The sequence below is a fragment of the Lontra canadensis genome, unplaced genomic scaffold (genome assembly GCF_010015895.1).
Source record: "Lontra canadensis isolate GAN:19392208 unplaced genomic scaffold, GSC_riverotter_1.0 scaffold2, whole genome shotgun sequence".
Lineage (NCBI taxonomy): Eukaryota > Metazoa > Chordata > Mammalia > Carnivora > Mustelidae > Lontra > Lontra canadensis.
In genome coordinates this window covers 60,638,362-60,653,134 of record NW_022630996.1, presented here as the reverse complement: position 1 = coordinate 60,653,134, position 14,773 = coordinate 60,638,362, and the positions used below count along the sequence as shown (strand labels likewise).

Below are 14,773 nucleotides of genomic sequence, written 5' to 3'. Positions count from 1 at the left end.
CATTATGTAATCACTAGGCTTCTTTGCATAAGAAAAGCTGGGCACACTGTTATTGGTTTTGTCATTTCTGTACAGTTTCATTTATCATATGAGTGAGGGTTTTGTTTTTGTTTTTAGATTTTATTTATTTGAGAGAGAGAGAGCACAAGCTGGGGAAGAGGTAGAGAGAGAGGGGAAGCAGACTCCTGGCTGAACAGGGAACTCTATGTGGGGCTCGATCCCAGGATTCTGGGATCATGACCCAGGCCAAAGGCAGACACTAAACTGACTGAGCCACCCAGGTGCCCGTAATTTTTTTAAATTTTTACTAAACATGAAGATTGACAACAGAGACAATAAAATCGAGTAAACCTTTACTAAGAGAGTTATTTAAAAGGGAGCCAGGAGGACACCGAGGAGGTGGGGCTTATGCACTTGTTCTGGATCAAACCCTCAGAATTTTCGCTAAGCTCAGCTCAAGTCCCGGGCATCTACTAGGTGTTAAGATGGACATGAATGGACTTTCTGCCTCGCCCTAGCAACCAGCCACACACAGCTTAGTGTCACTGTAAGTATACCAACACCAAGCACCTTTTCTTCAAACAACTTAGGTAAATCTCTTCTTTCCTCTTTAAAAACTCTAACCTCTTTGTCTCTCTGCAGCACGCTTTCAATTCAAGTCGAATCTGTGTCTCCCATGTTTGTAATCCCTAAGACCCCAAATAAACACATTTATCTTGCTGCTTGTCATTTTGTGTTTCCTTGGTTGACAAGACTTTTGGGGATGTCTGAAGTTTAGAGCAAACAGTACAGAGCTTTGTGGAATATCGTGCCTATGAGAAGTTTCCCGTGGTTCACAGAAGCCACGGAGCTTGCCTGAAGCACAGAGCCATTATTGGCATACTCGGTGCTGATTTTAGGCTTCTCAGATAAAACATTCTGGATGCGAAGTACCTGTCAAGAAAAAGATTATTTGTCAGTATGCTACATGAGCAAACAGCTGCTAGTGACATTTTCCTTCTCCAATACTCCAGGACTAATATATTTCCCAGAAATCGATACACTGAAATTTGTGTACAATTATTTTTTGGGGAGTATTCTGATGAAAGTATTAATGTTCTAATTATGTCTGTACAGTCAAGTGGACTGGTTATCTGACATTCACCAAATTCCCAGCAATTTCGATAGTTCGGGCATCTCCTATGGAAGAAGGAGGTGAGGGGGCGCCTGGGTGGCTCAGTGGGTTAAAGCCTCTGCCTTTGGCTCAGGTCATGATCTCAGGGTCTTGGGATCAAACCCCACGTCGGGCTCTCTGCTCAGCGGGGAGGCTGCTTCCCCCCCTCTCTCTGCCTGCCTCTCTGCCTGCTTGTAATCTCTGTCAAATAAATAAATTTAAAGGAAAAAAAAAAAAGAAGAAGAAGGAGGTGAGAACCAGTGGGCGCTCTTACCTAATTCTTGAGTGAATAGTGTTCATCTGGGGGAAGGGTCTTGCCTTTGACTAGGCCTACTGTGTGGGGAGGGAAACACAGGACAGAGAGGATGAAGGGACATTCTGTTAGCAAGCCAACCTAATCTCGTAACCAGTAGGGTGGTACTTGTCCCAGCTGGAACCCCACTCGTATCCATGACGTGGCTCAGAAGCACAAAGAATGCACACTTTGGAAGTCAATCTGACACATCCCACCTAGTACTGTTATTGATTCTCAAGATCAACACACTTAAGTTTGTTCATCAGTAAACATATAAGAGCTCAGTTTTCTGAATAGCCTGGAGGAAGTTCACTGAAACAGCACATGATAGGAATTAAAGAAAACCAATTAGAAATTCAAGAGTCATGAGTATGTATCGACACTTATTAGGAACAGAGTTGAGTTGAGTTTTGTTTTTTCATCCTAAGGAAGATCCTGTAACTTCATCTCGGGTTTGTTACATGAAAATACTCAAACTTGGAACTCATGTAGATAAAAAAGTGAATCCTCAACCACAAGGGAAAGGTGTCATTGATTGTGAAGGAAGAAGCCTTATCTACAATAAACGTTATGATGAACTTGAAAACAGAGACATGAGAAAGATCCTGAACAATTTTCCAGACATGTTCTAGATCATATTTTCATTCTCTTACAGCAGACATTATTGGGCGTTTGTAAAAAGTAATATGGCTCACTTTTGGGGGGCGTGTGTCTGAAGCCCAGGTAGATTGCTAGCCTGGGGTAACAGTTCTTTAGGCTCTAGATTCAGACTGAACTTTTGTTTCTCTTCATATTTTTGGGTGTTTCTGCTTGCTTGTTTGTCTGTTTTTAAGAAGCTGTGATTAATATGTTAATAAACTAGAGAAACAGATTTTTCTTCTTTTTAACTGAGGAAGAGCAATATTGGAAGCAGAAATCGGGGTATGTTACCAGGACCAGTTACCAGGCTGGGATTTGAATCTCAATTTCCCAACTCTCCAAACCTAGATTCAAACATTATATCTTTCTCCAAACCTTACCTTCTCAATGAGGCCTACGCTGATTCCTGTATTTAATAATAGGACTGCCCATCCCCCTTTTCACAGAAATCCTGATCCCCTCTACCCTGTTATACTTCTTTTCCCATAGAACTTACCACCTTCAAGTTTGCTATATAATTCACTTACTTCTTACGCTTATTGTGTTCATTGTCAATTCCCCCTCCAGAACAGCGGAAATCTTTGTGTATTTTGTTTTCTGACATATTCCAGGCCTTGAAAAGAAGTTTGGCCCACTATAAGCACTCAATAAATTTTTGTGAATTAATCTCTCGGAATTTGTGTGCCAAGAATTTATATCTATATTGAATTTACTAGAGATTTGTTATTCTTAAACTCAAAGCTATAGAAAATTCTCCTCCTGTTTTTAATGCCATATAAAATTCAATGGTATACGCTATTGTTTTAGAAGATTTTTTTTTCTTTTTCCTTTTTACATAGGTTCCATGCCCATCCTGGGGCCCAACATAGGGTTTGAACTCACAACCCTGATAGAGACCCGAGCTGAGATGGAGAGTCAGATGCTTAACCAACTGAGCCACCCAGGCACAGCTGTTTTAGAAGAGATTTAAATAACACAAATAGCATCTTTAAAATGAGACATTCTTCAACACAATCATATACATTCGAACCTGCTGGCAAAACTACCTTTGTTTTGAGACTACAGTCATTGAAATCCTTTCTTTTGAGCTTCATAGTAGTGTGAAAGCAGATGGTCCCACATAGGACTTTCCCTTTGCCTAACTTCAGGCCCTTCTCAGAGCATACATCCTGATTGGAAATATGATATGGCAAGCTAGGTCAGTGTGAATAATGAAGCTCCTACTTATCTATTCTTCCCAATAACAAGCACAGCCCTAGCAAGGTTGGGACGTGTTGTCTAGCACTGGTGTTAAATTGGCATCAGGAGACCTGAAAAGGTTAATGGGCTGTAACTCTCCATCCTGCTAAAATCTCTGCTTTTTCCATATGCAGAACTTGTTCAGTTCTGGAACACCGCATGTGACCCACTAAATTCTCCCAAGTCACCTCAACAAATTGTTCTTGCAGCTTTGCCTGTGAGCTCAGAGTGATAGAGGCACTTACTTCGGACCCTGGAGGGTCCTCAGGGTTATAGGCCAGCAGCTTCATGCCGTTAGGATGGCATCCGGCCCAAATATCTCCCGTGTCTGGATCCACCGTCAAATTATCCACTAAGGTGCCCAGATGTATCACCTTCCAACAAATAGGAAATACAAAGACGTTTCAACTTTCTTCTCGAGACCCTACCTCCCTCCCACCAGCTTCTGGCTCCTGAAATGGGTCTTTTTAAGGGCCTTACTATTGAATTTTAGAAGTTCAAGCACAATCACCGATATTCTTCTAAAATGGTCATGTTTCCTGCATTCAAGGAGCACATTCCTAGGTCAGGCGTAGGAACCGATCTAAGATGCCACATGGTGGGGGGACAAGGCAAGACAGGAGAGTTTTACCTTCACTGGAGTTAAATCCCAGTTCTCATGTTTTTTCAGGACATGAATGTTCTGAGCAGTTACATCAGCTGTGTAGATAAACCTTTGAAGAAAATAGCATTTAGATGTAAGCAAGGAGTAATCAGAGATGACATTAATTTTTACTTTGGAGGAGAGGTCTAACAATTCACAAGGGTTCCAAGTGCCCCTGCAATGTCTTTCTAAAGCACGGTACAAGAAGATAACAGAAACTTATTTTTAGTATTCTTCAAGAGCTTGAAGTAAGCATTAAATATGAGATGTGACTATAAAGAAATGACCTTGGTGTTTCTAGGTGACATATAAGCTCAGTCTCATTACTTTGGAGCCACAATGTATTCCTTAAATTGTGTGGAGTTAAGCAGACCTCTTTATTATAAGTCAAAAGAGTCTATACTTCCACAAGAAACTAGTGCTTACAAAGAAGTATCAGATGACCATGAAAGTCAATCATAATCATTTTTTAAAAAGAGGTGGAACTTAGAGATGTTTTCTACAGGGATCATCTCTATTATCTCAAATGCACATAGTAATATTCATGGGGTACATTTCTTTTTCAAAAAACCTTCTAATCTAAAACACTTTAAAAGAGCTTCTCATAGAATTTCATGCTGCATAAAATCGTATTTAGAAAAGTCTGCTGTTGTATATCAGTAAATATGAAAATCACAATGCCCAATCTAAGTCAGGTCTCCTTCTCTTAAAATAACTTTTGGGTAACTCAACTTAGTGTAAGTAGTTAAAACACCTTTCAGCCTCATAAAGGCAGAGATATTGGGCATTTCTCCTTTTCAGTGTGTTGGGTAACTGTTTCTAGAGTCACATGATAAATTGGACCAAGGACCTCACATCCTTGAATCCACATCCTTCATTTCATTGTGGGGTGGGGGGGGGCAACATGCAAGAAGGCAAATGGCATGTTTATGATCACACATAGAGTGTGAACCCTGGCCACACCCGACCTGTCCACCTATCCAGTGACTACTTAAGCTTAAGGAGGTAACCACCTCCCAAAGGAAGGAATCCACTAAAATGTCAAGAGCAAAGTATTGGAAAATTATAAAAGCTTACTTTTTGTCTAGTGAGACTGTGATCCCATTGGCAGAACTGAATCCTTTGGCTACCACTTTGACCTCTCTTGGACTGTAGAAAACAACATGACTCCAATGAAGATCCAAGATAATCTCCAACAGCACCAAGAAGAAGTTGGTAAAATAGTGGTCTCTTGTAGCATAAAACTGTTCTGGTCCAAGAACCACAATGTCATTCAGGCTACAGTGAAAAAAAGAAAGAGTGAGAGAGCAAAACCCATGGTGTATTTAAATATCTAGACTGTTGTCAAAAACACTGAATCTCAAAGACCCTTATGTTCATCAGTTTGAAAAAGCATACACGAAGCAGTAAGAATGAAGAAATTCTGCAAAAAGGACATGATTTTTCATTGCACCTGACGGGTTTTCTTTTAGCCATTTATTATTTTCTCAATCTTCCCTTCCACAGAAGTCAGCAAAAACACATAAATACACACAAAAAACCCTCAACTCCAAATCGTTGACTTGCAAATGTCAATCGTGGTTATGTGCGATGGTCACAGTGCAACAATGGTTATTATCGGTGGTCACCAATAGTTCTGGTTCACTCTCTTCTAGGATTAGACTTCTCCATGCCCTGGATGTTTGGCCCAGCCATACGACTTGCTTTTGGCCAGTGAGATGAAGTGATGTGTGTGTCTTCCGAAAGGAAGACGGGCCAGCATGAGATCCACCATGCGTCCCTTACTCTTCGGCAGTAACCAGCAAATTTTCTGATGACTGAAAGTGTGGCCCGTGGTGAGGGCCCTATAGGAGGACAATATAAAGTTGAATCCTTGAATCACTTACATTGGACATATAGCATGAGTAAGAAAATAAAACAGAATTTATGGTTTTGAGCCACTAAAACCTTACAGTTTTTCTTTTCTGTTATTATAACATAACCCAGTCCATCCCGACTTTTATAATTGGGATTGTGAGTGCTATTCTTTCTTGCTTATAGTCTTCGGTATTATGAAAATTTTTAAATGAAACAAGTCATACTCCTATAAGAGGAAAGAGCAATAAAGTCATTTACATTTTGGAAAAGGAAAAAAAGAGATGGTGACTTGAAAAAAATGTAAAAAAGAAAAAAGTAAAAAAAAAGAGAGAAAAAGTGTAAAAAATGTAAAAAAGTGTAAAAAATGAACTACTTTTAGATTGAATTTAGAAAAATGTTGAATGAATCAGGAAATACTTTGAGGTTTTGATTTACAATGACTTTTCCAAGGTCATTAGGCCACTCATCTTTTGGGTCTCAGCTTAAGCATTCATTCTTCCAAAAAGTATTGGCAGACACCACAGGTTAAGTTCGATCCCAGAGCACCTTGTTCTACTGCTTGAAATGCTTGGTTAAGATTGAGTACCAAGGCACCTCTCAAAAGTACTCTTTAGGTCCTCCAAACTTCACCCACTCTGTTCCAGATGGCACTCCTCTAACCAGCTCTGCCTGGTTCTGACAGACCCTTACCTCATTTTTATTACTGGCCTCAGGCTCCTACTTCCAGGCTTCTGTGTTGAGGCCAAAGCACGGGATAATCACCAGACTTGACTTGCACATGCACAATCAGGAATTTTCAGGAGTTAATACACTTTGGGGGCAAATTTCGGCTCTCAGGAGATGGGACTGGTGAATAAACTCTTCTCCCTTTCTTATGGCAGCCAGATTGTCCAAAAATGAGGCTCACGTTGCCTACAGGAGGACAACCCTATGATTGCAAGCAGCTGCACTGGGCAGTGGCTGGCTTCATTAACACTCACCATAGCCTCTCCTCTGCATGAGCTTCCTAGCGCTGCCATGACAGAGTGCCACAAACTGGGGAGTGGCAGACGATAGACATTTGCTGTCTCGCAGGAGGTGAGACCTCTGAAGTGAAGGTGCCTACAGAGCCATGCTCCTTCTGAGGGTTCCATGGGAGAATCCGTCCTTGCCTCCTCTAGCTGCTAGTCACTCTGGACATTCTTTACCTTGTAGATGCTTCACTCCAGTCTCACTCTCCATCTCCACAGGCATTCTCCCTGTCTGTCTTTCTTCTTATTAGGACATAAGTCATATTGGATTAAGGATCCACCCCCACTTTTAATATAACTTCATTTAACTAAGTATATCTGCAGTAATCCGATTTCTAAACAAGGTTATATTCTGAGATGTTGCAGTGGAGGGATGGCTGGTTAGAATTTCAGCGTATCTTTTTGAGAGGACATAGTTCAATCCATCACACCCGCCTCTCCCTGCCTCAGGCTGATCCCTCGCTTCTGGGTCCTGGGATGGTAACTCTCCAATAAAGTAGTTGCCTATTGGGCGCCTGGGTGGTGGCTCAGTGGGTTAAAGCCTCTGCCTTCAGCTCAGGTCATGATCCCAGAGTCCTGGGATCAGTCCTGGGATCGGTCCTGGGATCGAGCCCCGCATCAGGCTCTCTGCTCCGCAGGGAGCCTGCTTCCTCCTCTCTCTCTGCCTGGCTCTCTGCCTACTTGTGATCTCTGTCTGTCAAATAAATAAAGAAAAATTTAAAAAAATAATAAAGTAGTTGCCTATTAAGTTTTCCCTTATGCTATGTTTTCACTGAAAGGAATTCGTTCAGTGAGGTCATAGGTCACCATCACCAGTTGGGTAAATCAAGCCAGTGACAGAACCCCCATTTCGCTAAGGATACTGAAGCATAGGTTGAGAGATTTGCCCACAGTTTCTCAGTCACCCCGTGGCGGTCCTGGTCCCTGCTGTGCCTCAGAACCCAGTGCAACCCATCATGGGAAGAGTTCAGTGACCCCCACTTCTTTTCTTCTGCCCTCTGCTTTTGTCATCCCTAGTTCTACAGGGAGAAATTCATACATGATTTTGAGAAAGACAGTGAAGGAAAGACAGTGAACTTCCTTCCTTTTCTTTTCCTGATCCTGTATCGCTGCAAAGATTAACCTCTACTGTCTTTCAGCATTGAGTCCATTTTATAAAAGACAAGTTCCTCCTTGTTTGTTAAGCCTTAGAACAAGCAAACTACACACTAAAAGACTAAACTATTTTTCTCAACACAGTAAAAAGGATGTTGATCACTATGATCGAGAGCTCAGCTTTTGATTCAGACCAACTGAGGCTTACACCCTGGTTCTGCCACTTACAAATTATGTAATTTGGGTAACTTAACCCAGAATTTCTTAGGTCCCAATTTACTCATGCCTATTACTAAAAGCTGTTGGGAGAATTAAATGAACTATTTTGACACAGGGCCTGGCACACAGTCAATGTTTAGTAAATGTGAATTTTTATATGAGCCGATAGCCTTTTTTCAAATCCTGTCCTAAAGCTTTTATCAAACAAAGGAATGGCCCATCTGGAGGCTGGTTGTAACACCCAGCCGGTAAGGCTCTCAGAACACAACCTACTGGGACAACTAGAAAAAGGTGTAGGTGTTTGAAGAGAGCCCAATAGTGAGTATTGCATTGTTGTGGTACAAAGGATGGAATTAGAACTGGGAATCTAATTGAGCACCTTTATAGGATTAAAATGCTTTCAGAGAGTTGGAGAATATAAAGATATTCAATACAGAATACAGCAATTTCTAGTGAGGTGCTGGGCAGTGTCACCATGGGAACCTCTTGAAAGCTTTAGGAAAAAAAATGCTGCAAAACAAAAGTTTAAGCCTGCTGAACCAAAGAAAACAAAGCACACAGCAGAGATGCAAAATAAATAGAAGTGCAAAATACTTTAATTCCATACCTCTTGAGAAGTTCATGTTTTATAGTTTTCAAGTGTACAAGAGAATGTTCCTCAAATTTAAATTTCTCCACTGTGGACTTCATGTGGGGATGATTCACAACATAAAGATACACAGTTTGGTCTAAGGTGGAAAAAAGGCATAATTTACAAGTATTATTATATTCCTAGACTTGGTGTACAACTTGGTCATGTTCAAGCACTTTTCTTATATATCTTGCATTTGATCCCCCAATACACCTGCTAGGATCCCCGTTTTTTAAAAAAGATTTTATTTATTTATTTGAGAGAGAGAGAGACAGAGACAGAGTGAGAGAGCATGAGAGGGTCAGAGGGAGAAACAGACCCCCCATGGAGCTGGGATCCTGATGTGGGACTCGATCCCAGGACTCCAGCATCATGACCTGAGCCGAAGGCAGTTGCTTAACCAACTGAGCCACGCAGGCACCCTAGGATCCCCATCTTATTGAGACAATTGAGGCTCAGAAGGTGAGTCACTCCTCGGCAATTTCACCACCACCAAGTGGCAGAACCAAGCCCAGATGTTTCTCAGTGGTCTCCTGATCCTCACCTACATACCCTCTCCAACAGGAAGGTACAGAACTACAATGGTACATGGACACATGTGGTTTCCCAAGGTGGCCCTTCAACAAAAAAAGTGGGTGCATGCAAGCAAGCGGGTGCTGAGAATTCCTTTCTTTGAGAAATGCCAACATTACAACACACATTCAAGAAAGGTCAGGGCTATGTAAATATCTTAAAAGAAGGAACATGTCCCAGCTAGAGAAGAAAGTTCTGACACAAGTCCACCATCTAAGGCTGCAACAACAATATTTAATGATCCCAATGGACACAGAAGTAAGTATGAAGCCAAGAGAAAGAAGACTAGTCAATTCTGGGTACTGCCAACCTCGAGAATGTTCCCCTCTGTTCATATTAAAATGTGAACTGCTGGGGACAGCATGGAGAGTAGTAATACATTTTCTCAAAATACTGTTTTCTGACTTGATAGAAGCTCTAGCTCAGAAGAGCTCTGGAGTTTGAAAGAGCCTGGCCCCATCCTCCCACTGCAGGGCCTGGTCTGTCGGTATTCATGTTCCCTATTCCATTCTTGATGAGTTCCCGATCACGTAGACCAAGCACCAGCCCTGAGATGCAGGGGTTATACTCAGAGCCCCTGAAACACACAGGTACCTTAACCCTACTTGCAGAAAGGCACTCCCTCACAGGTGACTCTTTTAGTCTGACCCAGCTCAGTTCCAGGGCCTGAGGCTTGGCAAGCAAAGCCTGAGTTGGATTTCAGCCCCCATGTGGCCCTTCAGCCAGACACTGTTGCCAGACACAGTGTCTGGCATTATTATACACAGCATTATAAGTGCGGCGCCGGTTTTACCCCTTCTTTAGGCTTCTACCAGACCCTTCCTTCCATATAACAGATGCTCAGTAAGAAAATTTTTGTTTTTTGTCTTCTCATTCCATTTCAATTTATGGGTAATGTTTTGCCCTTATTAAATGCATAATTAAGGGAAGTGACTCGTAACTAAAATAAAATTGCAACCATAATATATTCAGCGTCTGAAAGTCTGATTAAATGCTTGAGGGTTAATCTGTAAACTGGCTCCATCTCAAAAAACAAAAACAAAATGAAAGAAAAAAACAAGCACCTACTCCCCATGCCTCAATAATAATAATAATAATAATAATTCACCCTAACATTATCCCATGCAGTAAAATAGCTCCAGGTTAATCTGGTCACTCATTATACTTTCTCCAATGAAGGTGTTGGGGGGGTGGTCAGACAAAAAAATGGTGACTCAAATAATTTAAACAGAGCTTGGAGCCCTAATTGCACCCAAGTAAGGGGTATAGGATTAGAAAGAAGACCACTGGGTTCTACTTCTGGAATTGCCTTTTATTAATGACAGATGTGAAGTCACATGTCGCTGCATTTCTTCAAACTCCATTTCTCCATCTATAAAACTGAGTGTTAATATCTGCCCTGTCTCATGGGGCTCACTAATTTATTCATTCAACACACGTTTATAGAGCACCTACTATGCAACAGACACCGTTCTAGACTATGGGAATCCAGCAATAAACAAGCCACACATGATTTTATGGTGATAATATTCCAGAGAAGAGAACACAGAGGAAATAGTAAATACAAGAATACTGGAGAGAGGAGATGTCTTCTTCATAGAGTGGCACCCACTTAAAGAGTGACAAGCTTGGATCTAAAGATGTGAAGGAGCTCACTACAGGGCAACAGTAGGAGAAGGAAAGAAGGTTGGTATCATTTAATATTAATAAAAAACTTTAATTGTCATTTTGATGAGTGCTTAAAGAAGGACTATACTGAGAAGAAATAAAATAAGGTTCACACCTGGAAACAAGATAGTGGAAAGGCTCCCAGAGAAGGTGACATTTAAGCTGAAGCCTGAATGATGAGGAAGAATAAGTCAGAAGTGGTGGAAAGACATTCCATTCAGCGGGAACTGCAAATGCAAAGGGCCTGAGGCATGGAGCATTTTTTTTTTTTTAGATTTTATTTATTTATTTGACAGACAGAGATCACAAGTAGGCAGAGAGGCAGACAGAGAGGGAGGAAGGGAAGCAGGCTCCCTGCCGAGCAGAGAGCCGGATGCGGGGTTCGATCCAGGACCCTGGGATCATGATCTGAGCTGAAGGCAGAGGCTTTAACCCACTGAGCCACCTAGGCGCCCCGGCATAGAGCATTGTATAGGTCTAAAGGAAATCTAGTGTGGCTGGTCCAGGGAATTCAGGGGAAGGTGGTATCTGGTGAGGTTGGAGAAAACACCCACATGCCAGAATACACACAGGTAGTTCCTACCCACTCTGGAGAACTGAGATTTTTCTCTGGAGTAATGGAAACAATATGGCGAATTTTAAGAAGGGAGGGACATGATGAGATTTGCATAAAAAATAACTCTTGCTTATGAAAATGGATGGAGGTGGTATATACAAGGGAAGTTCTAGTCAGGGCACCATTATAGAATCCAGGGAAGACATGCTGGGGGCTTGGGATGGGATGGAGGCATCGAGGACAGAGAGAGGTGGACAGCTTGGAGACATATTTGAAGGGTAAATTGGACAGAACTTTGGAACTAGGTGATTGAATGGGGCAGGAAGAGGAGAAGTATCAAGGTTGGGCCCAGTGTTTTATTTTGAGGAATAAGTAAATTATATATGAAAATTTTAAAAGGAACCCACTTATTAAAAATCAACAAGCCGGGGCACCTGGGTGGCTCAGTGGGTTAAAGCCTCTGCCTTCGGCGTAGGTCATGATCTCAGGATCCTGGGATGGAGCCCCGTATCGGGCTCTCTGCTCGGCAGGGAGCCTGCTTCCCTCTCTCTCTTCCTGTCTCTCTGCCTACTTGTGATCTCTGTCTGTCAAATAAATAAATAAAATCTAAAAAAACAAAAACAAAAACAACAAGTCTATTGGTGCAGACCAAAGGAATTAAACAAAGATCTGTTGGATGAGTAGATTAATAATTATTAATCATTCATTTTTTTTATTCAATAAAATCACTTCAACAAATGTATTCTTAACAATACATTGTAACTCTCGTATGTATTTGAAAGAATTAACACACAATTTCTTTAAAAATTCCAAACTGCCACACTTCCATTTGGCCTTCCCTTCACATAGCTACCATGAGTAAGGTCTCACTGTTTTTATTTTCCATGTGCCCTATAGACTCACAAATATCTAAAAATTAAATTAGTCAGGAATGATGAACTGTGAACAAGTAACAAATCACACCAGAAACTGTTGTGTTAAAGTAAGTACAATGTATTAATAACCTAGATTTTTTGCAATAGTTTTTGTGTGATATAATCCATTGTTGTTAAGCTCAAGCTTTTAAAATGTACAATTTAGTGGCTTTTGGTATATTCACAGAGTTATACAACCATAGCCACTCTCTAGCTCCAGACCATTTTTATCACCCAAAAAAGAAAGCCCAAACCCATTAGATATCATTCCCCATCTCCCCCAGCCCCTGCAAACAGCTAAGCTACTTCCTGTTTCTATGAATTTGCCAATTCTGCACACTTGATATAAATGTAATCATACACTATGTGGCCTTTAGTGATTGAATTCTTTCACTTAGGATAATGTTTACAGAGTTAATCCATGTTGTAGTATATGTCAGAACATTATTACTTTTTATTGCCAAATAATGTCCCATTGTATATACATTCATCACTTGGTGAGAATTTGGGTTATTTTCGCCTTCGGGGTATTAGGAATAATGCTGCCATGAACGTTTGTGTATAAGTTTTTGTGTGGACCTATGTTTTCAGTTCTCTTGGGGACATACCAAGGGGTGGAGTTCTGGGATCGTATGGTAACTCTGTGTTCATTTTGAAGAATGGCCAAAATGCTTTCAAAATTGGCCACACCAACAAAGTGTGAGCGTTCCAATTTCCCCATATTCTTGCCAACATTTGTCATTGTCTGCTTTTTTTTATTATTATTATTATAACCATCCTAGTGGGAATGGAGTGCCATCTCATTATGGTTTTGATTTGCATTTCCCTAATGACCAAGGATATTAAATATCTTTTCATGTGTTTATTGACCATTTGCATATCTGTTTGGAGATGTCTACTAACATCCTTTGTCCATTTTTTAATTAGGCTGTCTTTTTGTTGTTGAGTTGTAAGAATGATTTATATATCCTGGATACAAGCCTCTTATCAGATATATGATTTGCAAATATTTTCTTCCATTCTTTGGGTTATTTCTTCACTTTCTTCATGGTGTCTTTTGAAGCAGAAAGTTTTTAATTTCGATGAAGTCTAGTTTATCTCGTTTTCTTTCATGTAATGTTTTCTAATGTCACACATAATTATTTTCAAAGGACTTTGAGTTTATATGTTAGATTTCTGAGAACCATCTCCAAACTGGTTTTGAAGGCCAAATGGAAAGAGGAGATAAGAGGAAGAAGGAATGACTACCTTCTACTTTCCCTTCTTTAATGTGGGGTTTACAAATGTTTGGTACACATTTTATTATCTTACAAATATACCTTCTTCTGGTAAAGTAGAATTTTCCTTCCTTTCACATACACATTGAGTCACGGAGGTTGAGTGTCTTTTATTTCCCTCATTTACCCCTTATTTTTAAACATTCAGGCTTTACCTTCGTCGATGAAAGTACTGATTCCATGTGGGTTAAATGATGCTTTGTCAAAATCACCACTGATGTTTAGTGCCTGGACTCTTGGGTTTTGCTCATTCAGATCCATCAAGAAAATTTGTCCTGGCTCATCAGGTGCAAAGCTTGGCATGCCTGGATATTTTAATCCCTGTAAAAAATATAAAATAAGTAGCGCATATATCTGCTTCACAATATTTCATATGGGAGCTCAAATCTCAAAGCCTAACAAAAATATTCAAAACTCTGCATTTCTTTTAGATTTCTGGGATTTTTCACGCTGTCAGCTGATGCCATTATCTGATCTGAGGGATTACCAATGACACTTGGGCCATTGGGAATGGGAATGGGAATGTGGGAAGAACCCATATTCAATTACTCATATAGAGAGAAGGGATGAAGCCAAAAAGTGTAATGCAAGACACTAGGCTGGGTTACTTTGTGTGAGTCCCTCGGCCTGCCTATGCCTCTGGTTCCTCATTTATAAAATGAGAAAAAGTGTAGGATTGCCAAGCCCCGAGAGTCTGTTCTTTATAGTCCTGATAGTCAGCAACTAACCCTCCTTAAAGCAGAGAGAAGGGGTACATGCTTTCATTGTATTGCTCCCACCCTTGTATCCATTGGATTAGATAGTCACAAAGAGTGGAAGCAGCCAAGAATTCACATAAGGAAACGAGTAACATAAAGCTATTTCTTTCTTTTATTTTTTAAGATTTTATTTATTTATTTGATGGAGAGAGAGAGATCACAAGTAGGCAGAGAGGCAGGCAGTGTGGGGGGCTCCCTGCCGAGCAGAGAGCCCGGTGCGGGGCTCAATTCCAGGACCCTGGGATC

The 14,773-nt window shown here is 40.8% G+C and overlaps 1 protein-coding gene across 1 annotated transcript in view; it reads right to left on the bottom strand.

Moving 5' to 3' along the window:
- Positions 1-336: 336 nt before the first annotated feature.
- PON3 (paraoxonase 3) overlaps positions 337-14,773 on the bottom strand; it is a 28,670-nt gene continuing 14,233 nt past the window's right edge. Inside the window, exons 4-9 of the mRNA XM_032874752.1 lie at positions 13,925-14,090; positions 8,758-8,878; positions 5,047-5,247; positions 3,958-4,039; positions 3,572-3,700; positions 337-933 (exon numbers count right to left, since the gene is read on the bottom strand). Of these exons, the coding sequence (XP_032730643.1) occupies positions 775-933; positions 3,572-3,700; positions 3,958-4,039; positions 5,047-5,247; positions 8,758-8,878; positions 13,925-14,090 (858 nt within the window). The 3' untranslated portion in view covers positions 337-774. The remainder of the gene's footprint in view (positions 934-3,571; positions 3,701-3,957; positions 4,040-5,046; positions 5,248-8,757; positions 8,879-13,924; positions 14,091-14,773) is intronic.